The sequence below is a fragment of the Hippocampus guttulatus genome, chromosome 8, assembly GCF_054856545.1.
Source record: "Hippocampus guttulatus isolate MCC_2025c chromosome 8, RoL_Hgut_1.0, whole genome shotgun sequence".
NCBI classification, from domain to species: Eukaryota; Metazoa; Chordata; class Actinopteri; order Syngnathiformes; family Syngnathidae; genus Hippocampus; species Hippocampus guttulatus.
The window spans coordinates 21,753,923-21,778,492 of NC_141268.1; the positions used below are offsets into that span (position 1 = coordinate 21,753,923).

The following is a 24,570-nucleotide window of genomic DNA, read 5'->3' on the forward strand; positions in this document are numbered from 1 at the left end:
TTTATGATAATAACACTGTGGGGACATATGGTGAGGAACATATAAATAATTCACAATCTAATTAAAACTATCCATTTTATAGACACGTTTTCCGTTTCGGTAACCTTGACCAGAAAGAATTTAGTTGCAGTGAAAAGTGGAGGAAATTTACAGGTTAAAACCTACATGCCTAGCACTCCTTCTTTTTCGTAGCGAGCAAGGCACCGTTTCACGCATGCCTGACAAACATTTCGGGAGTCCCTGACGCAATCTTCAAACGTTGGGAGATCCCCAAAGCCTGAGTTCATGTAGTTTTAACTTGATGTAACCCCACAGAAAAAGGGGTGAAACAATCCCATGGTGTGAGATCAGTTGAGCGGGTAGCCTATTCGATGGGACCACGATAACCAATCACTGATTCGGGAACCGCTCATCCAGGAATGCACGCAAACAATGCGCCCGGGCGCCATCTTGGTGGAAAAATAAAATTGCTGCATGTTAGCTTCAGTTGACAGTTCGGGGACACGAAGATCCTGAAGCATACGGAGGTAATTATCACCGCTGACATTCACAGAGAATCCTTCTCCATCACGGAAGAAGAATGGGCCAATTAAGCCAACGCACCAGACGAGTCACTTGGGCTCCAAGTTCACCTGATTTGGCCTATGTTGCAATAGCTTGAGACGTTTTATTTTTTTTTTTACATGGTCTCACGTAGTATAACTTAATACAGCCCTTACCAAAGTCAGGGTTAGGGTTAGGGTTAGGGGTAAGGGGTAAGGGGTTAGGGTTGGGGTTAGGTGTTATGGTTAGGGTTAGGGTTAGGGTTAGGGTTAGGGTTCAGTGGTTAGGGTTAGGGTTTGGGGTTAGGGTTAGGGTTAGGGTTAGGGTTTGGGTTAGGGGTTAGGGGTTAGGGTTAGGGTTAGGGTTCAGTGGTTAGGGTTAGGGTTAGGATTCAGGGTTAGGGTTAGATTTAGGGGTTAAGGTTATGGTTAGGGGTTAGGGTTAAGGTTTGTATTCGGGTTAGGGATTAGGGTGAGGGGTTAGGGTTGAGGGTTAGGGTTAGTGGAAGGGTTAGGGGTTAGGGTTAGGGTTAAGGTGTTAGTGTTAGGGTTACGGTTACAGTTGGGGTTAGGGTTTAGTGTTAGGGTTAGGGTTTATGGTTTTGAATGTTTTACAATATATTTAAAAATATATAATTTGGGCAACTCCTCTTTACAGAAACTCATTCACGTTTCTCAGAGACTGACGAGGCCACCCCATGACCTTAATTAATCTGCTTCTTCTTCAGCGGTTTCCCCGGCAATACATTTTGGGCCAATGCCATGCTGCAGGATCCATCCACGACCTATCTTCAGCGTTTTGCCAAGCAATCTGGTTTTCATCCAAGACTTTACTGTACATGGCTCCGTTCGTTGGCCCCTCCGAGCAGTTAAGTCACCCTGCACCCTCTCGAAAGCAAACCGTCCCAAAATAATCATGTTTCCACCACCATGCTTGACAGTGAGGGTGTTGATGCCAAAGAGCTCTACTTTGGTTTCATCTGACCACAGAGCCGTTGCAAGCAAGCCTCCTCTGAGTCATTCAAATGTTCATTGGCAAACCCAAGATGGCTCTTTACATGCGAGCTGGCATAACAGCGCAAGATTTCAGCCTATTGCGGCGTGCTCTTTTCTTGGTGACTGAGGTCCCAACCCCAACACCAACCCTCACCCAGAGTAACTATCACCAGGGAATCGGATCGCTTTTTTTTTGTTCTTCATCTCCATCTGTCTGCTTCTTTACCCCCATGTCCTAATCCTCCTTCCGAACATGTTTAAACCTGCACTCTCCACTATTTCATGTCAGTTAATTTTCAGCGGTGTTGACAGGTGGACGGCGTCCAAGCAGCGAATGAATTATGTGTTTATGTATGTATATTCATGTGTACGCTTGCATGCATATTTTCTTGCTAGTAAGATCTTTGATAACGAAGAGAGGAAAAAGCCAAATTTTACATTTCGAAATATACAGCATGCAGCAAAAGTGCTTCCAAGCCTAAAAAGCTATCCAGATAGTGTGTTTGTATTGCCAAGCTGCATGCAACTTGCAACTGTTGCGTCTGAATTTGCTGCTCCGGATTACTCGATTTATTCCCCGTGGAGTTCCGAGCACTGTGGGAAAACCCGAGGCATGAGTGTGCCTGGGAGCATGTGTGTATTTCTGGCGGTTTCAACTCGGTGAGAAAGGTGCGCTTGTGTGGAAGAAGTCGACCCGGTACAGACAAGGGCACAATACATCCTTTTCTCTGTCGTGCGGGTCCGCGGAGTCATATTAAGCTGGATCCCCATACGGCGGTGGTGTTGTTTACACATGCGGGAATCTATACCTGCTCATGTATGTGCCGCCGAATTATGATTATTACTCCAAACGTGTATGTGTATTTTTCTTAACCTTGTCCTAAAATTTGGTGGAGTGTCTTCATTTTTTTAACCACAATTCATCGGCAATTTTATTTTATTTTTTTGTTCTTAATCAATATCTGCCCTGCTTGATGTCCACTACGGCCCCCGTCTTTCGTCGCAAGACGATTACATCGTTCAGTGCCCCGTCTGTCTCAATGGGAGATCTACAACCTCCGTTTTCGGAGCTCCAGTTTTTTTTTTCCCCACGCAGCTTTCATTTGACATGGACCTGAATGTGCTCGAGGAAAATGTCATCTCCCCATTGCCCTACTTTGAAATTGATGACCGTAACATTTTGCTTTCTTTGGGGTGTACCTCTTGGAGCGTGTTTGCAACCTGAAAATTGCATTGTTGTCCAACTTTTTAAAAAAATTAGAAATAAAATTAATTATTAAAGTAAAACATGATGTTGAGGGAGACCTGGATGAATATGGATTTTCCTTTTTCCCCCCTTACAAGATGCCTGGCCATAATTGATTCGTTTAAAAGTACTTTGACAAACAGAAGAATAAAGGCTGCAACTGCCTGGCCCCGGAATAGTTGCCAAATCTCCCAGGAGTCCCTGTTCAAAGCACTTGCGAGGAAAATGTGCCTTCTTGTGTTTGTCTGTTTCTCAAGCCATAAGTCTCTGTCATGTCATGCTTGCGCGACTTTGTTGGGTAGTCGGACCTCCTGTGTCGGTCAGGTAAACAACAAACAATTCCAGTCATTTCCACCCCCATCTGCTGCCGCCCATAAATAATGACTTTGATGGCGTGTCACTGATGAATCACTTGCAGCAAATAAAGTTCCTCTTTTAACCACCAACGGTTCTGGCATGAAGATGTTCTGTCATCCACGACAACCATCAGGTTTTAGATTCAAGATTACGTAGCCATGGGGCCCGGTGGACCAGTGGTCTCCCTGTATGGAGTTCTCCCCGGGCCTGCATGGGTTTTTTCCGGGTATTCCGGTTTCCTGCCACATTCCAAAACATGCACGGCAGGTTAATGGAACGCTCACTCATGAGGATGTTTGTTCGCCCACTTTTGATCAAGGGCAGCAAAGTCCTGATCATGGGATAACTCCAAAACAGTCCTCCAAGGGCATCCTACAACCTTGGCATCCAGCCCCAAACTGACACTGTAACTGCCACAATGGAAAAAGTTTGGCAGAGGAAGGAAACACTGCAGAACGGGTCACAACTAGGAAAGGATCAGGGCAGATGCAGGAGGACCTTGACAAGATCAAACCAAGACTTTGCCTGGTACGACCGGTAACAGTTTTCAATCCCAGATATTATCTTTATCGGTGTAGCTATCACCGAAAGGTTCAAGTGGGCCCCCTGCTTATAAGGCGGAATGAGAGCGGTGCTCAAACTGAGGGAGAGGAATGGTTCACCAGTCATTTGATTTACAGCCACCTTAATGAGTCTCTCTCCCTCGTGTTTGCGTCTTAGCATATCACCAGAGTAATAAACGCTTTCACTCAAGTAACTCCTTACGTTCCCTCCATTTCTTTGACTGACACGTACGCTAAACTCTTAAGTGACACAACAAACTGCAAGAGGGAGTTTTGCCAGTCACGCGTGGGGTCCGGTTATCGAGGTCACTCACTCATTTTATTCAGTGTTGCCCTCGGCCAATCACTTAACTTCTAACTCTTAAACGTTAAATGTTGTGAAATTGTTCCACCAATTCTGGTCCTTGGTTCTTGAAATTCCAACTGTAGATGAGTGTGAGATTTAGGGGCAAAATAAAAAGAGTCAATGAAGGGATTTTTTTCCAACACAATGAGAGGTGTAAATTATTTCTTAAAGGTATAATGGAGATCAACTGAGAATCCTGCACTGAAAATAGTCTTCATGACCAGTGTGCATGTGCGCGCGCGTGCATATTGGCTGTTTAACTTGGCTCGAGCGTCTTGTACGTCATGCCAGCCAAGAAAGACATTGAGAGCGACCTCACACCACACCGATGCTGAATGTGCAGCAGTTTCCTCCCAACGTCCTTCTGCTGATGCAAATGGTGACCTCACTCACCCTCCGACACTTGTCTTGCATAATATTTTCCCTCTGTCCGCAGGTGTTGTGCTTGCTTCCTCAAACCTGTTTTATCTTATTGGTTCGCTCTAATACGACAGCTGTGTTGCAACAACTTGAACCACCGTGACAAATGGAAAAAAATAAAATTGATACGGTCGCTTTACTGCCTCTTTTCTAATTTTATTAGGGAATTGTCGCTCTCTGAGAACAGATTTTCAAAAATTGGGTATAGGCTTTTACTGAGCTAATTTTTGTGACATGTACTGCGGTGTCGTCGGATGTTTGACACAAATATACTGTATATATATACAGTATATATATATATATATATATATATATATATACTGTATATATATATACTGTGTATATATATATATATATATAAGTACATCTACTAATCAGGTTGATTTATAGAGTGCATGTACTCATGCGGAGATGGATCTGTTTGAAGAGTAATCTAAGGTATGCAGCTCAAGTCCTCTGTCATAAATTCTCAGTGTGGCTTTTAGGCAGAAGGACCTCACACTAAGGAGGGCAGTGAAAAATACATTGGCTGCGCATTTTAGAGAGCTGTAATTGAGCAAAATCAGTTGAACAATGCAGAAACATTTTATTGGAATCCAGAGCCCTATGACAGACAATTATACGGTACTTGTGAATTCCCATTGTGGATGGATGAAGTATCTGTCTGTCTATGTAGCTAGCTAGCTAGCTAGAAATCTTACATGTGTTCTAAAAGCTACTGTTGCAGGTTTGCATGGTTTTTCTTTTGTGGTGAGGTTAATTCAGGTTGGTTGGAATACAACCCCCCCCCCCCCCCACCCGCCCCCTGCACCTAGCCAGCCTCCCTCAGTGAAATGAGTCTAGAACTGCCACTGCCAAAATGGACAGCTGGTTGTTCTGAAGTGCCCAACACTGTAATTTTTTGGGTTGTGACCTCACTCTCAGAAACCTGTGGGCTTTTTCTGGCAAGCTTTATCAGTCACAGCCTACACGCTAATGCCTCATTTTGAAGGGGTAGAACAAATTATAAATCCTTGTGGTGTCACTCAAGCTCAGTTCGTTTAGGCATATGCCACTTGACTTTGGGGGCGAGAAGCGAGGCACACCCTGGACTGAGCCCGGGTAAATAAATATTACTTAAAACCCTCGGATGAAATATTTTTCTCAGGATCCTTATTGGTGCATTAAAAAAAAAAATTGAAGTCTGAAGGACAGCAGATACACTGCCTAAACTAGCTCAGTGGTATATGCTTCTGAAGAAATAGCCATCGCGCGGGCAGTGGCATTGAATGAAAATGTTCTCCCACAATGACACCTCCGATTCCCAACTTGAGATCTTACTTGGGACCTTTGCCCACTAAAGCAAATCAATTCAGAGAAAAAAAAACCCATCGAGACCTGTCCCTCTTTTCTCATCGCAACACAATCACCTCTTTAATTTCCTCCTCCTGCTTCCATTGGTCATGACTTTTTCTCTTTTTTCTTCTCCCCATCAACCTCCACCACCATTGCTTTCCTCTAAAATAAACTGACTAAACCTTCTTGTGAAACTCAATCCTCCATAGCACAACACTGAGAGAAGTACACCCCATAAAAGCCCTTGGGGCTTTACTCACTTCAAACACAGGCAACGATTAAAAGGTCATGTCTGTTTACTTACAAGCCTCTCTGTAGCTCTTTAAGTTCCCAACACTTCCTAATTCAATTACTGAGGGAAGCTGCAGTCGAGTCGGAATCTTTACCAAACGCATGACGCGCAAACTCCCTCAAGGTGAATTTGTGCGAATGTTGCGAGTTTAGGTATGCCTACATTTTTAACCGGGTTTTTTTTTGTAGTTGTTGTTGTTAATAATTAAGGAGGTCAAACTTCATCAGGGCCAACGTTTGCTCGACTCTAATGTAAACTCACGGTCACAATACAGAAGGACTGGGCTTTGGACGGCTGGGTTAATTACTCACCAAATGTAATTGCAGTTCGTTGAAGAGACGGCAGTATGGTTCCTGAGTACGACCAACGTGTCCGTCCAGAAGCACGGCTGCTGCGCCCAATCGCTCTGACATCTTTCCTGTGGGTGCAGCCTCTCGTGTGTCCCGAAGCGACGACTGTAATAGAAATACTTACTCAAGTCGGCAACATTCACTGAGCTGTCACACGCTCTGTACGCTGTGCGGGGAAGACGTGAAGAATGCTCCCCAAAGAAATCCTCAACCGCACGCAGTTTGATGCTATTTCTTATACATAGGAAGGGGATTAGCCCTGAAGAAAGCGTAACGACACTTGCACTCCCACACTGGGAGTCGCAGTTCCAAAGGCAGTAGCGGTCGGTCCTCAAATTAGTACAATTTATTGCTTTACTCCACACCGCTAGTGTAGAGTGTACACTGATGGGTGTAAACGGATTCCTTGGCCGCATTGCCGTTGTTTTGAAACGGTAAACTCCAAAGCTGTTTCCGCCACGCGGCGTGGACGTGAGATGGCAACGGCTCAATTAGCGGCGCTATGTAAAGTGCGCACACGGTGTCGATTATTATTCCGCCCATACCACCGTGCTGGATCGTTCGAAAATGCTGAGTATAAAATTGAAGGACGCAGCGACCTCAGAGCAAAGAAGCGGGCGCCTTCCAATGCGATTCTGAATATCTTTCATATTTTTCAAGTATGTATGGCTCTTACCTTACAATAGATATCAAATATACACTTAGTCGACCATAGTTAATGAAAAACCTGTTTTAGAGCTGGACCGGCTACGGCGGTGGAACGTCTGTCTTCAAGCAGCCCTTTGTCGTAAGGGCGACGCCAGGCCCAGATTCAGCGGCGGGTTGCGGCTAGCATGCACAGCGCCAACAGCCCGCAACAGCTGAGAAAACAGCGCTCGTATGTAGCTCGGTGGGACGCTTGCATGGTTCATATTAGCATAGCGGCTGTTTATGCTGTGCGGTAATAACAGCAATGGCAAATCTGCCACATACAGTAGGCTATCCTCAGCGTTGAACAATTGAGTCGTTTTTTCCCCCTCCTGGCATCAGCGAAGTGATTTGTTGGTCACAGTTTTCATTCCGGATAACCTTCCTGATGCAACCTTCCCATTTAACTTGAGACAGCCCCTGGGGGACGGCCCCTTTCTGGGCGTTTGCGGCAACCAACCTGCGCCGACTGCACGGACGGCAGCACTAGCAGTGCATATCCTGTGTTTAACAATATTAAAGCCAAACCAAAATTATTTGGCCCTGCAGGCGAGTGAAACCACAGGCTGTTAACCTCTAGCTACAGGCAATCACACGCACGCGCGCACATACCGCTCGGCAGTTTTGTAAGAAGGAACACACAGTGCAGGAAAATGAGGCTCGGGTCGAAAGATCTTTGCACATGTGGGCTGTGGAAAGTGACGCTGGCGTTTCTTGCTGACCTGTCCTTGGGCGTGTTGTCGTCGGCCTTGGGTTGCGTTGCTTCTTCCATCCCATTTATTGATATGGAACTGTTTCCACCTTCTCGTTTGCATCAGAAGGGCGCGGTGCGACGGTGATGTAACATTCCCGGCCCAAAGATGCTGTTTAAAGGGACTAAAGAGAGGGACAGAGGAAGGCTGGTTTGTCATTAGGCTCTCCACACTCATATTTAGAGATTATCTGCAACACAAATTATGCACTGTATTAAAGTCAATATTTTCATTGGCCTGACGGGCTGCTCTTTTCAGTCGGCAGAAATTGATGACAGTGTAAAAATGTCGGACGATGGAGAGAAGCTTGAGGGTTGTACCCAACGTTAACCATTTGTCAGAGAGAAACAACGCATAAAAAGTCCGACTGCACATCTTGAACAGGCATTCATTTGCCACTTGCAAATTGGCTCGTGACAGTGAAATACGATCAGACGTCCGTGCCCTCATCAGGAATCTTGCGGCGGTATTTTTGGCAGCATGTTATCATCATTGATTGACATTTGAAGGTTTTTCAAAAACATCAAGCAATCATTATATTTTCCTTGACAAATTAATTGGTAACTGTAACTAATTACTTTATAAACCGAATTTTTAAGTGATCTTTTCAGGAAATTCTAATACTGTCAGCATATAGGGTTGTTTCTTTGGCACAGGATCAAGGACTTGTTAATGTCTCAAGTTACTGGGGGATGGACTCCACTATTGGAAAAATATGCAAATATCTCAAAAGAGTTGACTGACACGCGTCATAGTCTGGGATCATAAGTCAAGTGGGGAAAATGCTGCCTTGATCCCAATAGAATCGTAAATATACGCAATATAAGTGCGCCGCGTTCCACTCAACACGGACATTCACACACACCAAACCAGATGAGGTCAAAGCTGAGTGATTCATTCATGAGGAGGTCCCGGGGGGAGATAGGCTGTGCCCCCCGTCCTCATAAAGGACAATTTATTGCGTGTCCTGCGGCTCGTCTCAGCTTTTGACAGCTCATGACCTGTTTGACACATCTATCTCTGTCTCAACTGGAAGCAGTCAAAATGCAACTTCGCAAAACGTTCAACCTGACCTCGCCACAAGAGGTTCCCATTTATTGATTGATTGAAGACCGTTGGTTAGTTTGTTTACCAAAAGGTGTGTGTGTGTGAACACGGAGCGGCAGCCCATACCGAATCGCTGCCTGAAGATGTCCCTTCACACGCATGGGAAAAGAACGACACTCCCCATGCATCTGTTACAACCAAAAGGCATTTTGGGTAGGCTCCACCTCCAAAAATAAAAAATAAAAACAAAAAAAACCAAGAAAAAAATGCGGCCCCGTCAAAAATGAAATAAACAACGTATTCAGTATTGTCTAGTACACAAAAATCACTTAAGTACATGCAATAATAAAGAGATTTAGGGTTCCTCAAAGTGCTGTTGAGAGGTGCCATATGAATCTCAATGATTATCATTATCAAGATGATCATCTGGCAAACATTCGCAAGACATGTCTTGTTCAGCCAGCAAGTTACACCGATCAAGACTGAAAGCCTCGCAGAGATCCGGCCAACTTTTTTTAATTGGCTCGATCTTTCTCAAGCCAAACGTCTGCAATTACTCAAGAGTTATGGCTTTGCAAAGCGCTGCTCGTGAATCGCTTGATGAAGTGATTCATGAGCACGTTAGTCTGACGTGAACACAGGCGTGACATTGCGGAGCACACATGTCAATGCAATCAACAAAAATGTGATCAAATATTACAATGTAACCACCCATCCATTTTCAGTCTCTGTTGTCCTCTTTCAGGCTGCCTTTAAGCCCTGAAATGTCAACATTTGTCCGAGTGTCAGAAAAAAAATGAATAAATGATAAGAAATGGCACTGTCTCGAGTCACCTCACATTTTGGCTTATAATTTTCAAATGCATACCTTGGTTGCTTTCATCGATGCATCCGTAAAAAAAATGGATACTTTTTCAGAATCAAGCAGTAAAAGTTTAATTTCCTGGTACGAAATGTGTGTTTCTCTCTAAATGTGTTCTCATGATCATATTTTTTAATTGTGCAGAAAAACAAGATCTCCTCCTGATATTGTTGCTTTGCACAAGCGATTCAAACTCAAAAAGGAGAGCGAAATATTTGATGAATGTCCAATCACTTCTGACGTGTTGTCTGAGCGGTTCCAGTTCAAGCATGCCTTCTTTTTTTTCCTTTTTTTTTTAATGTTTATAGTCAAAATGCCGTTTATGAGATGGACCACATGATATGTTGAACGTTGCGCACTTCTGTGAAACACCGCCCGGATTTCAAACCACTTGGAAAAAAAAAATAAAAATGTTGGAAAGCCCAGACAGCTCTCACAGCTATCGCTCGCATCAGATGCTCGATGATTTATAGTGACTCACAAAGCACGGCTTGCCCTCATATTGACGATTGCCTTACTGTAAACTGCATGGTGAAAGTAAAGAGGGGAAGCGGGGGGGTAGGGGGTTGATCACGTTATTTTGAACAGGCAGCCATTTGTGCTCAGGCCAAAATGACAAGCACCCTTCAAACTCGCTCCCATCAAACACTCTCCAGTGGCATCCATTGAAATTGATCAGAACGGCGTTCTTTTCGTGTCAACGTTTGCAAATGACATTGCTCTTTATCACTCCCATATGAAAGCACACTTTTTCTGAGCCCATATCTCAAGTGAGATACCTAATGTTTTGAAAATCTGGCATTTGTTTGAAAATAAATAATGGCCCGCTGTGGAGAGATGAAAGGACGATAGTTCCACTACCGTCACAGGGTAAGGGGAAGAAAAAAAAAAAAAGGCTGTTCGTCTCTATTCTTTTTTTTTTCTGGGAGGATTGCGTATGCATCTATCCACCAATTTTCCATCCAGCTTGTCTCCCTCAATATAGGGCAGGCGTCCGTGGTCCCTCCCATGTTGCAGCCACCTATGGTTTTTCTGGAGCTATCGGAGTTGTTATCTTGTGGCTTTAGAACTTGACACTAGGGGCTGTGGGCATGCCTCAATGCCAAAGGCCTCTCTGTTTGTGTGCGTTTGTCTCAAGCTGAGATTGAATGAGTGGCCCGCCTGTCTCGCGCACACTCACGTCCCCCTTGGAGTGCCCGTTTCACGCCGAGCGCCGTCAATTCGCTTTATCGGTTCATTTGCTTAATAGGCCCCCTGGCATTTCATGTTGAAGTATTTATCTGGGCCTCCCCCAGCCAACTCTGCTATTGCGTGACAGAGCCGACAGTCAGCAAAATGTTGCCCATCCAACGAGCTTTGCAATCGCCTCCTAAGGGACGAGTTATCATTTTCTGCAATATATTCCCGATGTTGCTTTTTATGACATGATGCCTCGGTTTCAGCTCGTGTGCAATCGCCACCTCACATCACCGTTTCTCTGATCGATGATGTTTTCGGATGACCGCGACAAATAAGTTTGGTGAGTGCGCATGCAAACATGTTTTGTGCAGAACGTCCGGTCAGGCCCGCGGTTCGGGTGAAAGCCGGGCCAAGAGAAGCTGGCTGAGGCACCTCCAAAGGAACCGTGACTAACAGGAGACGTCTGCGCAATAACTGAACTGGCGGCCGGGAAATAAGAACATCGGTTGTGTGTGTTTGGCGCCCATGTGAACATAACACAATCATCAAAATATAAAATAAGAGCCGAACCTTGATTAAATAGACGAATTAGGCGGCAGGGTCATCCATTTGTGTCACGTAGCAAGGTGGTGGTGGACCCCAAAAAGCAGGCTGGAGGGAGGAGCAGGCTGTATTTGAAGAAGTGTATTGATAAAACACAGAAAACTAAATCCAAAACAAAGTCATGAAAACAAAACGAACCCAAAGTAACAAACAAACACCATGGCAGAAACTAAAAACTCTCAATAACAAAAACATGACCAAAACATGACTGAAGCTAAAACATAACAATGAACTAAACATGACTGAAACAAACATGATATGACAGAAGCCAAGAGCAAATAATTATCTAACGACCAACAGGTGTGCAGCTGCAGGGAAAAGCCCCACAGTGCCACCTGTTGGTCCCAAACCGAAACATGACAATTTGTGCTGATTGGCTGTTATATTAGATGACTCTTTTTTTTCCTGGCCTAAAAATCACCCAATACAGTTAAAAAAAAAAAAAAAAGTTTTGTACTATTTACGTGGCCTAAAAACGCTCGGCACAGGACAAAATCATTACTTTCCGGTTTAGTTTCGTGGGGTTTGAGACGTCACACTGCGCATGCTAACGTCATCTCCTCGTATATCGTGATGATTGAATGTTCATTACATCAAAGAAAAAGAAGAAATATGTTCACATGACTGACATGAATTTGAATTAGGTCTGAATCTTACATTTTCTGCCTCTTTTGTACGTTTGACATTTTTGCAGTAAATCATACCCATCGTCTTCGGGACCGAATCTACGTCCGAATCTGTAGCGGGGTTGAAAGTGAGCCCGTGTCATCCACGGCCCATTTGCGCTGCCTGGTGGTGCCCAGGCTTGTGTGGCTGTGAAATCGGTGTGACCCGTGTCTTGTTCTCTGTGGGCAGAACGTCGAAATTCCAGGATCTGTCACGCTCCCATCCTTAAGTAAACCCTGCTGGCGTAGTCGTCCGCTGGAAGCAGCAGCCGGCGGAGCTGCCGAGTACGTACGCAGTTACAGCGAGCGTCGTGCGTTTAGCTTCAACGGTGTTGACATGGCCTCCCTTGAGATCGCTCTAACGGAGCAGACATGCACACATACGATACGCTCGTCTGCTCCAGATAATGAGCGAGAGACTCAACAAACAAAAGAAAAACAGAGACGACGAGTACTACTAAACTAGAAGGGCTAAATAAAATAAATGACTCTTGTCGCGCAGAGGCGGGATGCCGTTGCCTCTTGCCCTCGCTAATCGACTTGACTTGTTTGAATTATGAAATGAAATTAGGGCCCGTGTGTGTTTATTTGTGCCCGTGTGTGCAGCTGCTTTATGCTACAGTCATTTAGACAAAGACACCCGTTTGTCTCAGAGTACATAATTCTTTGTGTGTAGGGTCGCGTGTATATGTTTTGACAGCTGGGTCCAAGCAGGCAGCGGCGTGTCCTCAGACGTCCCGTGGAAGGCGTCACCTTTTGACCTCACGCGTCAATCTCGCCAGCCACACACTGCTCCCAATTCAGCCGCAACTTGACCGGTCCGAGGCAAGAAAGTCACGCCGGCCAAATTTAAGGAGCGTGTGCCACAGAAGGAGTTGAACCAGATTTCCGAGTGGTCCGACAGAACCGAGTGTGCCTCGAGGCAGGTGCAATTCGGTCCAGTTTGGTTTGGCTCGTGGCGGCCAAAGTTGCCTAGAAAGGTCCCCCTGAAACGATCATAACAGGTCAATAAAAAATCATCACCACTCGTCGTAAAGTATTCTCACGATAGATTCTCTTGTCATATTTCTGTGTGGGTCGCTTTAGCGAGCTGAGCGATCCCCGGCCATCAAATCTTGGCTCACAATCACAGTGATGCTGCGCTTGTGGCAAAATTGCTGACGAACCAGCGCGGCGCGAGCTGTATTTTGCACAGCCAGCTCTGTCTGTATCAGACCTCATACCGCTTGTGTGCGTGCGCGTGTGTGTGTGTGTTTGTGCACGCGCGCGTCTGTGAAGGCGTGCACGGGCCAGGATCTGAGAATACGTGTATTGTTTATCGCGTTCCTGGTGTGTGTAGGCAAGCAAGCAGGGAAACTTAAGCCTAGCACGGCTGGTAAGCTTGCTGTTTTCCACAGGCTGTCCCAGACAGAAAATTGGGGAGGGGGGGGGGGGGGTCTAAATTGCACTCGCTGAGAGAAGAGAACGCCGCATTTGTCTCCCTGCAGTGTGTGTTAGGCACGTGTACAGTAGTGGAGTGTGTGTTGGGCAGTGGAAGGGCTGTGTGGCATATGTTTTCTCTGACTTGGCCCACTGTGGGCTCGAGTAGCCTCACAGTGACAAGCTCTTTAAGGGTTATTATTGATTCTATCTAGACTAAACGGGTTTCACTGTTCGCTGGAACGTAAACACAAGAAACACTGGCCCTGTGTGCATTTGTGAGGGCGAGAGTGGCGTGCCTGTGTGCGGATCGAGATTTTCACTTGAAGGTGAGCACGCGGGGAGACGAGACGGTAAAATGCTTGACAACCTCGCGCGCTCCTGAAAAATGATTCGGCCTTCCTGCTCTGACTAGAAACAGATGACAAATGGAAAGATCCCGGGATGAAAAGGGACTACGCGTGAACACCCTCGCATACCGTAACGTTCGAAAGTAACTGGAACGCGCAGAGAAAAGTGGAGCGGACCTTCAATCGAGAAAGAGAGAGAGAGACGTTAGGGGGGGGGGGGGGGGGGGGGCCAGTCGGGCAGCCTCCTCAGCCGGGGTGCTCTGCACCTCACACCTGAGACACGTCAGCTCATCACCCACCTGTTGCCTATCTGCTCATTTGGACCGGTACCAATTGACTCACAGACCGTTCCTCGGTGCAAGTCCGTGCCGTCGCCACGCCAGTGGACTCTGTTGCCATCTCCTGCAGCTTCTTGTTCCTCGTGTGGTACATTTCCTTGTGGACTCCTCGTGCTTCCCCCTATGTGACTTTGCGAAAACTCTTCAATAAACTACGCCAAGTGTTGGCTTCAACGATACCTGCCTGTTGTCGTGCTATTGGGGTCACATCCAAATCCTAACGAGAGAGAGAGAGAGAGAGAGAGAGTGTGTGTTGCCTTCCGGCAAGTGCGGTGGTGGGAGTGCCGCGGTCTGGGGCTGCATTGATGCTGCTTGCACGGAGGAGCTCTCGTCGCTGAGGGAACCATGAACCACCCCAAACATAACATAACCCCCTAGATACCTCGCTGAAGAGGCTGCGGGCTGGTCGAGAGTCTCTCCAGACCTAAACCCCAATGAGCATCCTTTGGGTGTTCTCGATCGGAAGGTGGAGCAGCACGAGGTTCAGTAACATCCACCAGCTCTGTGATGTCATCATGCAGGAGCGGAAGAGGATTGCAGGCGACATGTGAAGCTCTGCTGGATATGGGGGGGGGGGGGGGGGAAGAAGCGATTCCTGGAAAATAACGACGGCCACGCAAAATAATGACACTTTGGGAACGTCCAGACATTTTCACTCGGGGACGTACTCACTTTGGTTGGCAGCGGTTTCGACATATGCACAATATCACTGTTCATAGGGCGCTTTAGCTCCCATCGCCTCCGCTGCAAGTCGAACCGTGAACGCTGCTGTTTAGGGGCTCTTCTCAGTGGAACCTGATCGGTGCCAAAACAAAAAAAACTGTGTGTGCTTGTGTACGCGCGTACTCGTAACTAGCCATCTCATTGCATGGTGTCGCTATGTGGCGGCCAAAACAAATAAGCCTAATGAGAAGCAACACTCGGGACAGAGAGTGAGAAAGAGAAATGGCGGCAAAAAAAAAAACGAGCGAAGGGAAACACACTGACCCGCTGTTTGTCATACGTGGGCTTAAAGGATCCACTGTTCCACTCTGTCCTATGGCACGGCCATCACCTTCATCCGCCTGCCCTCCTTCCTGTCCCAGACTTTTAGCCCTCTATTCACTGCGGGTCCGAGTGGCGGGTGAAGGGTTGAACGAGGTGACTGACAGCAATTAGAGGTCAATTTGTAACCATGGGGGTGAAACACGTTGCTGTTATAATGCAAACAAGTTCTTTACCGGAGGATTAAGAGTGACACCAGACGAGAAAATGAGAGAACAGGATTGTGAGCTCGTTACAATGTAAACAAGCCGAGGAGCTATCTGTTCGCTAATCGCCCAAGCCAGTCCAATACCGAAGAGTGGCTCGGTGGGGGCTGCTTTATCTGCTTCTTAAGAACTCGTATTAAGTTGGTTTTTTTTGGGGGGGGGGGGGGGTCAATCAGAAATGAGTAAGGCGGGGCAACAAATGTTCTTGTCGGATGCAAGTTCCAAATTGTCTGACACATGCAATTCCCTGGACAAAACACAAACACAACGTACAAACATTTAACAAAGACCGTCAAATCCTATTTGGGCCTCTTTGATTTTGTGTGATTTTTTTTTTTTTTTAGAAAGCTCCTCGTTTCGCTTTCAGGACAGACGGATGTTCAAAGGACTGTTTGAGCCCCGACTCTGTTGATGTGCAGCACACAGTGGCGCCGCCGCTACGGTAAGAGCACATATTCATTGTTTAGAGCACGGCTGGGGTTGGAGATGACATTGTGGACCGCAGCCTTACGAAAAACAAGTCTTCAAAAATCTGGTTGCCTTCATTATTCAAAACATCATCACCTGTACGGGTAGTTTGGATTGGACTTTCTTTTTGACGTAGTTTACCCATTCAGGTGTCATAAAATCGCATTCGGGACCGGCAGTGTAGTCTTTCCGAGTCCTTCGACTATTTGGCTTGAAACTGGATATTGAAAAGTGAGGCTTATGTCGGCGCGTCCGTGGTTAAGGATGCTTCTGACAAATGAGGTATCAAAGACACGCACCACGAGCAATGGACTGGTTTGAACGGCGGTGTAGGAATACTTTGTCCCACTTTGTACATACTGTAGCCCAAAAAAGGCAGGCTCGGTGCCAAATATCAGCTGGCATTGGCCCCGGCTCGCCAATGAGCAAAAGCAGCGCAGAAAATGGACGGATGGATGATCCAAAGCGAAGCGCATCCCTGTCGTTGCCGTCGTGTACAGTAAGTACATGTTTACGCACAGTTATTTTGGGCACGGTCGCCATGGTCATTTATTTTTAGTCGCGAATGACATGTAAATGTCCATGGGGATTTGTACACAGCACACTTGCATCTGAGAATGAATGCCGCGTGTGTCCGTTTTGGTGGCGGATTGGCGAGGCGAGTCGGAGATTGTGGTGTTGTTTGTGTGCTCAGGGCTGCTGGTGTGAAAGAGCAGTCAGAGCTTCGCTTCCCCCGGCAGCAAGAGTTTAATTTAGAAGGATAAAGCTCCTAACTCACACTCTGCCATCTCCGTGGCCCGTCTCCCCGCACCTCATCGCTCCCACCCTCACCAGGACGTCTCTACCACTTCCCCCGCCCCCCCCCCACCCCCCTTCATCAAATCATCACTCTACTCTTCTCAAGGCCTTCCCTTCGGTCTGAACAACTAACAGTCGATTGACTCATTGGCCACATCAGCAGAATGTAATGAGATTTCATCCAAGAGGGTGTTGATCTCATTTGTGACGGCAATAGCATGTCTGTACTGCAGAGAAGGCAGAGGCCATAATAAGGAGCGCACACTGCTGGAGATGCCGTATGCCAATTCCTTTTCAGAAAAAAAAATCTAGGCTTCAGCTACAGTGGGCTATTTCATTTTGGAATTGATGAAATTCAATGCTCTCAACTGCATTCAGTGGCTCTAAAAGGTACTGGAAGAGCTCCGGTGAAGGCTAAAACGACAGCTGAAACTGTTCGCCAGGAAAGAGTTTTTCTCTTCGTCCATAAAAAAAAAAAAAAAAAAAAAAAAAAAGACCATTGTCTGGAAAAAAAAAAAAAAATCATTCAACCCAATGAGCATCGATATCTTTTACTGTCGAGAAAGTGAAAGAATTCCAAAGTGGCACAATGCGGATATGCGTGATGGCAGTGACAAATATGTCAGGAGCGGATCAGGCCTCTTCCAAAAGTGGATAAAATCTGGTTGGTTAATGTTAGGTGCAAGCGCGGCGTAAACAAGCAGATCAAATGTACGTCATCAATGACAACTTTCTGTCATGGAAATGCAACGACTGCTGACTGGTGGACTCATATCCTAAATCACCAACGGTTTCATGTAATGTGATGTGAAGTGAATAGGAGTCCACTTACGGCATTCATGGGAGGGCGGAGAGTAACTGTTTTGTTTAGTATCAGTTTCTTTTGAGAAAAAAAAAACAAAGAAACATAAACAAATACGATTATTTACAGGAACTGGTTTCAGAGGACAGCACTGTGGTATTTCGACACTGCTCTTCCAAGAAACTGCTTGTCACTCAAATGCAGTGGTTGACACAGTGACGTCTTTCACTTTGGGTTTTCTCTGAGTGCGAGGCTTTTCTAACCGCGAGAACCTGCAATTACCCAATTAGTTTGCAACTGAACTTTGCTCCATGCCACATTTACGTCCAATGGATGTATTCAGTCAGTCTGGAACTTGATCAAGTCTTTTAATCAAAATCAAACTGAAAAACCTATTTCGATTAATAATACCACCAGGACATTTTACTTAATCTGGAATATAAAATACAATATTTTGTGATTATTTACTGTATCGTAGTCAAATGTGCTGCTCAACAAACATCTGCCTTTATGTTGACCCATAATGCTGCAGGGGCAGTCGTTGCTCTGACGGTTGTTGGCAATGTATTTTGCAGGATATTATTCCAAGGCAGTGCAGTCTCCTGCAGTCAGAGGATAAATCCAGGTAAACCGTTGGTATGCTGCACCATAAATCCTATTGTGGTACAGCACTGCCAGAGGGCACATATGCACACATTTAGACTTCAGCAACACCAGCGAAAAGAAATGGCAGCTATGTTAGTTCTGAAAAGACGTTTTTAGCTGTTCTGTGCGCTCAAGTGACTATTTTTGTCTTTCTGTGACTGGTGAGAGACTCACTCAATACTTCGAGGATATAGTGCATGATTTAAAAACACCGCGTATGTACTTCATGAGGTTAAAACAATCTACCCTTCAAACGTGAAATTTAAGGGAGGACACAACAGCGCGGGGAAAAAAAGTCAAACCAGTGAAATTTAAGTCAACTGCAGATATCCGGTTCGAATGACGTCACATGAAAACCTCTGAGTGGACCATTGTGCGAGACTGACATCTTGTGGTCAATTATAGGCAAACGTTTTTTTTGTTTTCGTTTTTTTTAACGAGTACACGTTACGGTGATACTGCATTTCAAAACGTAATATTCAACTTAGGTTTGTGTGTTATGATCATCACTGAAAACAATGACACAGATCTGTACAGTGCACTGAGATAATTTTGTGATTTCTGTTTTCTTCAATCCTCTATCAACGATCACTAAAGCCTTGTGACATTTATTGATTTACTTTTTCTTTTGGTATATTCGTTATTCCTTCATCTAAAGTTCAAATGTCTGGTAAATAAAGGCTACATTGAGCTGTTTACGGCGAGACGATAAGCAGCAGTAGGCGGAACCTTTACGTTGTTTTCAAACCAGACGGACTTGTTTATGTGCAACACCTGCGTAACAGCTGTTTTTCATTCATCGTCGTCACTCTTTGGAACCGTTTCATCAAATCTCAATGTACGTTTGCGTTTTTCTCGCCATTGCATATACATTTATGTGTCAATGTGTATCAGTCAGCTCTTGTCGTGCAACACTATCCGCGTTGTCTTGCATTAGCAACTGAATGTTAGCTGGCTAACATTCACGTTCGCAAACCAGCCAAATAGTCAGTGTGCGAGTACAAGTGTGCGATTCCGACGGTGGCGTGACACGTGTTTGTGTGTTGAAACGATCAGATGGATGTTTTCCAGCAGCAAAAGATAAATTCGTCGCGTATAATTGTGTTTAACCAATCGTAGTTTAGAGTTGTTTTCATTTTGCTTTTACATGCCGAGTAATATTTTTGGCTCTCTATGTTGCTGGAACAGAAAACAATCAGAATGGAACCTGCTTGCCGTAAGGACAAGCCAAAGCTCAACTCGACGCCAACTAGAGGAGACCGATCCAAACAGAAATCTGCACAGCAGGAACTCAAACAGCGACAGAGGGCAGAGGTGACTTCCATCACGGGATGCAGGTATTAGTTCTGTCCAGCGATCTGTATTGTAATTAACGATCTACTGTCTCACCTATCTTCAGATATATGCCTTGAACAAGATGATGACTGAGCTTGAACATCAACAATTTGAGACCTTTTGTAAACAGATGCAGCAACAAGGAGAATGATTATGCTGTCTGTGCTGCCTTCAATAGCGCTTTTCTTGGATGAACTGAGGCGGCGGGTGGCACCGTTCTGAGCACTCACAAATATGCCTGTGCCACACTGGGGACGTCATGGTATTTCCTTCCTAAATATGACACCAGCATTGGACAATCCGTCTGAATCATCGTCGAGCTCATGTAATTGAACAAATTACAATCATTATCATCTGAAAAATAATAACACTCCAGCCACTATTGGGGGAGGGAGGCACACTCAAATGCATGATCGGGCCGACTCCATCATCCGCAAGGGGAGACCTTGCAGTTTACCTGCCAATGTTATGCATGGACGCCAGGAGGTCTATTATCTACTCTCTACCTGTGCAAAATCTAGCAAGATACCTAATGAAAGAGAAACCTACCTATGCGCACAGTTAGACAGCACTCTGCTCGGCAAGAGAATTGAGCCCAACGTGTTGATTTTACGGCATGGTGGTTCATGACGTCGTGGAAACACTATCTATTGCAGGGAAAATAGCACACAACTAAGGCAACTCCGGTGAGAATAATGTTTGCCTGATTTCAGAGGTGTTCGAGACCTCAAATTAGGCGCCCTCTCAATTTTATATGAAGTAATAGCCCTGCCTCAGGTGGACCCAGGATTGCCCTGCTTCCCAAAAACGCAAACAATGAACGACAAAGTTATCCAAAAGTGGTGAGGTTTTCTCTTATTGAATCGGGTGATCGTCCTTCAGAATGTGTTATCTTGAATATGCCATGGAGTATTTCTCTTCTAAATGTTACATGCATTGTTACCATAGTAGGGAACCGATTTGAGAAGGGTGAGCAGCGTTGGATATGTTGTAATATTTCACCTTTGTTGAATTGGTTACAGTGAGCTATTCATTTGTGTGTGGTATGTGCAGTATGTCTCTATTCTCTGAGCGGGAGACCTTGGGGCAGTGTACAGCGTAGACTGTATTTTTTTATTTATTTTTTTAACCTCTTCAATTCCCGAGAAAACACCTCATCCGTTTGAATACATCCTCTGCATTTCAAAGTGTCTAGTATTGTTTGAGGCACGAGTGTTCTTCATCAGTATGTTGCTCTGTCAGTATGCTTGGAAGGTAGCTTCCTTTTAAGAATTTTTGTAAACCCGTCCGAGTCTTTTAACTTGTAGTCTCAAAGCATCTTTTTTTTTTTTCGTGAAGGCATTAGATTGTCTTTACTGATGACAAATGGCTTTCAATCAGTCAAAAGAACAACGATGACATAAACACGCTGTATTGCTCTGAACTAACCTGTACGGGTTGGTTTTGTGTACAACATTTAGTTTTTATTTGAATAAAAAAAAAAATCAATCCACTATCCAAGTTTGTTTTCTGCAGTTTTAATTGAGTTAATATTTTCAAATGAGGCAACACACAACACTCAGTGGCCATAACCGATACAGTGTAATGAGATTCACGTACCTTGCTGTTAAAAAAAAGGTCTTCATGCTCATTTTTCTTGACAGAAATGTGCCACGCTTTTGTTTTGTGGCCGAGTAGCGCGACACTGCGTATTAGCAACGTGACCGAGACGACGACCATTATTTGAAACGATGCCGTATGAGCACCGTAAATTTTTTTGGGTTTTTCCCCATTTGCAATGTTGATCTGATAGCGGATTGAAAACAACTTTTATCAGAATTCTGTACTGGATCTCATTAGATTGTACTTTTGGGGCCGACAACAACAATGCTTGATAAAGCTTCACCCGGCATACAAGTTGGAGATGATGCATTTTGTAGTTTATTCAATCTACTTGGAATATAGTCCGTTTGTGGATTTTATGACTACTTGGAAGCCTGCACCGGCACTCTAACCCTTCAAAAACGGCAGCAAACTTTCCCCGCCTAGCCTACACCTGAACAGTAACGGAGCTCCCAGTAACCCTGACTCCAAACCAACCCTCCCAGTACTTTGTATCTTGCCCTCCGTGTTCAAAGGAGATGAAACGGAGCCCGGCACCATATTCAGAAAAGGTGTGGCTGACCTGAAGATGACACAGAATGACAACACTTGTTGTCGGAGAGACACGCGGATCGGTATGGCGTCGCTTTCAAGTCACCTCTTTCCATGAACAGTCGTCACACTCGGGGTCGAGTGTCACGGGTTCGGGTCTGAACTCCTGCAGGACCACATGATTCTCATCCAGCAGACACGCCGTTATTTGGTAGGTGCAGCCACAGTCCTGCCTTCCACAGTACCTGTGTGAGATTTGTCAATCATTCGTCTATGTTATAGTCTAGTTAGTTCTGAATGCGAACAGTGTGTCAGTATGCCGGTTAGCGGTTGAGTGAGGCTATCTATTTGTTTGTTTTTTTCTCACCAGTCTTTCACCGATACGACGGGTTGGGCGTCCAGCTGTTCACAAGTGAAACCTTCTTCAAGCAAGTCAATCACTTGTCTCTTCAGGCACAGCCTAAAGGATCCACAAAAAAAAAGACTCCCTTTACAATTGATGAAATATGTTTTTCAAGAACGGCAGCGTGGAGGTCGCATTGTCTGCCTCGCTCAGCTCGAGACTTTTACTCTCTGATGTTTGCATGGTCTCACTTGCCCCAGAACCTGCCCCCGCCTTCCATACTGCAGTTTCTTGCAGTCAAACTAAAAATCAAGTCTGCTGAGTCAAAAGCCAAAGATTAAAAATGAGTTTTGAGACGAGTTTTCAAGATGGGCAGCGAGGCCCATTTCAAGATTTGAAAACAAATAACAGGATCTTCAGAAGAAATCTAAAATGTAGAGGGAGCCAGTGAAGGGATGCCAGAGTCCGAGTCATGTGCTCCCTCTTTCGAGTACCAGTCAAGAGGCGAGCAGCGGCAGCATTCTGGACCAACTGGAGAGGCTTCATGGAGGATTGTCTGACTCCAAAGCCAAGTGCATTACAGGCAACATTATCTGTTGGGTAGCTAGTTAAATGAATTTTAACCTTTGGCACCGTCATCATGTTTCACATTATTTTCGTCCTAATTTTCAGTTGGAGTCACTTATGAAAGTTGTGCTGTTGCAGTACAACTTGCCTACCTTGCCTGTCTGCATCTTGGGTTCCGTTGCTCGTCTGTGACAATGTGAATCTGCACGTCAATGTTTGCCTGACTCCAAATGTGACTCTCAATGCACTCACCCAGAGATGCATACGAAGACAAGTGTGTCATTCACACTCACTCGAAGGAGGTTGCAAAGTATTTCATCACTGCCGTATCACTGAAGTCATGGCCGCAGTCTCCCGGCATGTCCTCCACAACCCACTCGCTCCCGCCGTTCTCTGTCAGCTCCCAGAATTCCAGTTCCTCTGGGAGAGGGGAATATGCACAGTCTTCAAATGGTCACTACATGATGTCATTCAGTCAGTATGTGATTGAGCCAACACCCAGCAGAGGTCAAATTCAGTCCGAGAGTGGAATTCGCTCCAAATTAAGCTTGCAAAATGTTGCTTAAATGCCAGAACAGCCATTCACCTCATCAAAATTCGTTCAAATTTGGGGCTGAACTTGTCAATCAGTGGCGTGCTTTGTTCACCTGCCACATTCTCAAAATCTCACCCCACTTTACAGCCGGAGACAATTTACCTTCACCGTTGGGATTCTTTATCAGATTCTTGGCCATGATCACGGCGGACTAACCAGGCAGCGTCTGGACAGAATAAAAAGCACTTCAGAAGATGCACTTGCATTTAACTCATTCAGTACCAGCCAATTCTGGACCAAGTCTGAAAAGACGTTTAAAAACGTCTTTGGGAGTGAATGAGTTAATCTCATCCAAAATGAATGAAATGCTGCAAACTATTTTATTGATCACCCAAAAGAAACACGACGACTCGACAAAGGACTTTTGACTGAATGCGGCCTTCGATCCATGCTTGGTGATTCCTTTATTCGTTAAAATGGACTACATGTTTTTAGTAAGTTTGGATCCAGGGAAGTAATCAAAGTTTCTAATTTGGTCTTGGGGTGAGTAAGTAGACCAACGATGATGAAAAAGTTTATATCTTGGATGAGTTTACTGAAGGCTGAAAAGGTTGACACGGTATGCCTGGAATAAACGGGTGCAATCTTTGGTCCCGCGTTGATGAAAACACTAATACCCAGTGTGCTGACTCACTGCACAACCCATTGAGCAAATGCAAAGCCGCCCTGATTCCGAGCTGAATGGGGGGGGGGGGGGGGCGGAATCCCAGAGGATCAGTCCGTCATCAGGCTGACAGAAAAGAAATATCAGTCAACCGAAAAGCACCGGGGATGAGTCATAGGAATCAGCGTCCGTAGATTGGTCTTCGACTTTGCATTTGCTCCTTTGGGATTGTTGTTGATAAAAGTCAAATCTTTCACTCGCGTTCTCTGAGGTGCAAAATAAGCAGCTGAGTCATCCACCCTTGATCACGCAGCGTGATGCGCATAGCGACCTACTAAGGGCGCGTCCTAACATCCACTCCAGAAGCCATTTCTGTAAAACAGCACGTTACTCACGGCTCCAAAGGACGAGTCTGGCGTTCCGTCAGGACACCGGAGCTCCTCTGCAGTGAAGCGTCCTTGTGCCAGCTGGACTTTTTGCTTTGGGGGCGTGGAGGGGGAGCGTGCAGGCAATGGGTCTGGGCAGAAACACACGCGCGCATCATGAGCAGAAATGGGTCCACCTCAACAACTCGCCATGGAAGTCAACACGGTTGCAACAATAGCGTTTACCGGTTTGATTTTGTGTTTGTATTCAATTGAAAATGGGTTGAAAAGGATTTGCACATGGCTGTTTTTATTT

The 24,570-nt window shown here is 45.4% G+C and overlaps 2 protein-coding genes across 2 annotated transcripts; one reads left to right on the forward strand and one right to left on the reverse strand.

The window, feature by feature from the left end:
- The first annotated feature begins 19,071 nt into the window (after nt 1-19,071).
- svbp (small vasohibin binding protein) lies at nt 19,072-21,142 on the forward strand. Its single transcript, XM_086118740.1, has 3 exons — nt 19,072-19,150; nt 19,501-19,626; nt 19,712-21,142. The coding sequence occupies exons 1-3, from the start codon at nt 19,076-19,078 to the stop codon at nt 19,796-19,798; spliced, it is 288 nt and encodes a 95-aa protein (XP_085974866.1). The 5' UTR covers nt 19,072-19,075; the 3' UTR covers nt 19,799-21,142.
- Nucleotides 21,143-21,148: 6 nt separating this feature from the next.
- fbxo2 (F-box protein 2) lies at nt 21,149-24,442 on the reverse strand. The gene is made up of 6 exons (XM_086118739.1): nt 24,285-24,442; nt 23,388-23,451; nt 22,984-23,110; nt 22,148-22,240; nt 21,887-22,025; nt 21,149-21,811 (listed from the first exon to the last, which is right to left on the reverse strand). The coding sequence occupies exons 2-6, from the start codon at nt 23,422-23,424 to the stop codon at nt 21,677-21,679; spliced, it is 531 nt and encodes a 176-aa protein (XP_085974865.1). The 5' UTR covers nt 23,425-23,451; nt 24,285-24,442; the 3' UTR covers nt 21,149-21,676.
- Nucleotides 24,443-24,570: the final 128 nt, after the last annotated feature.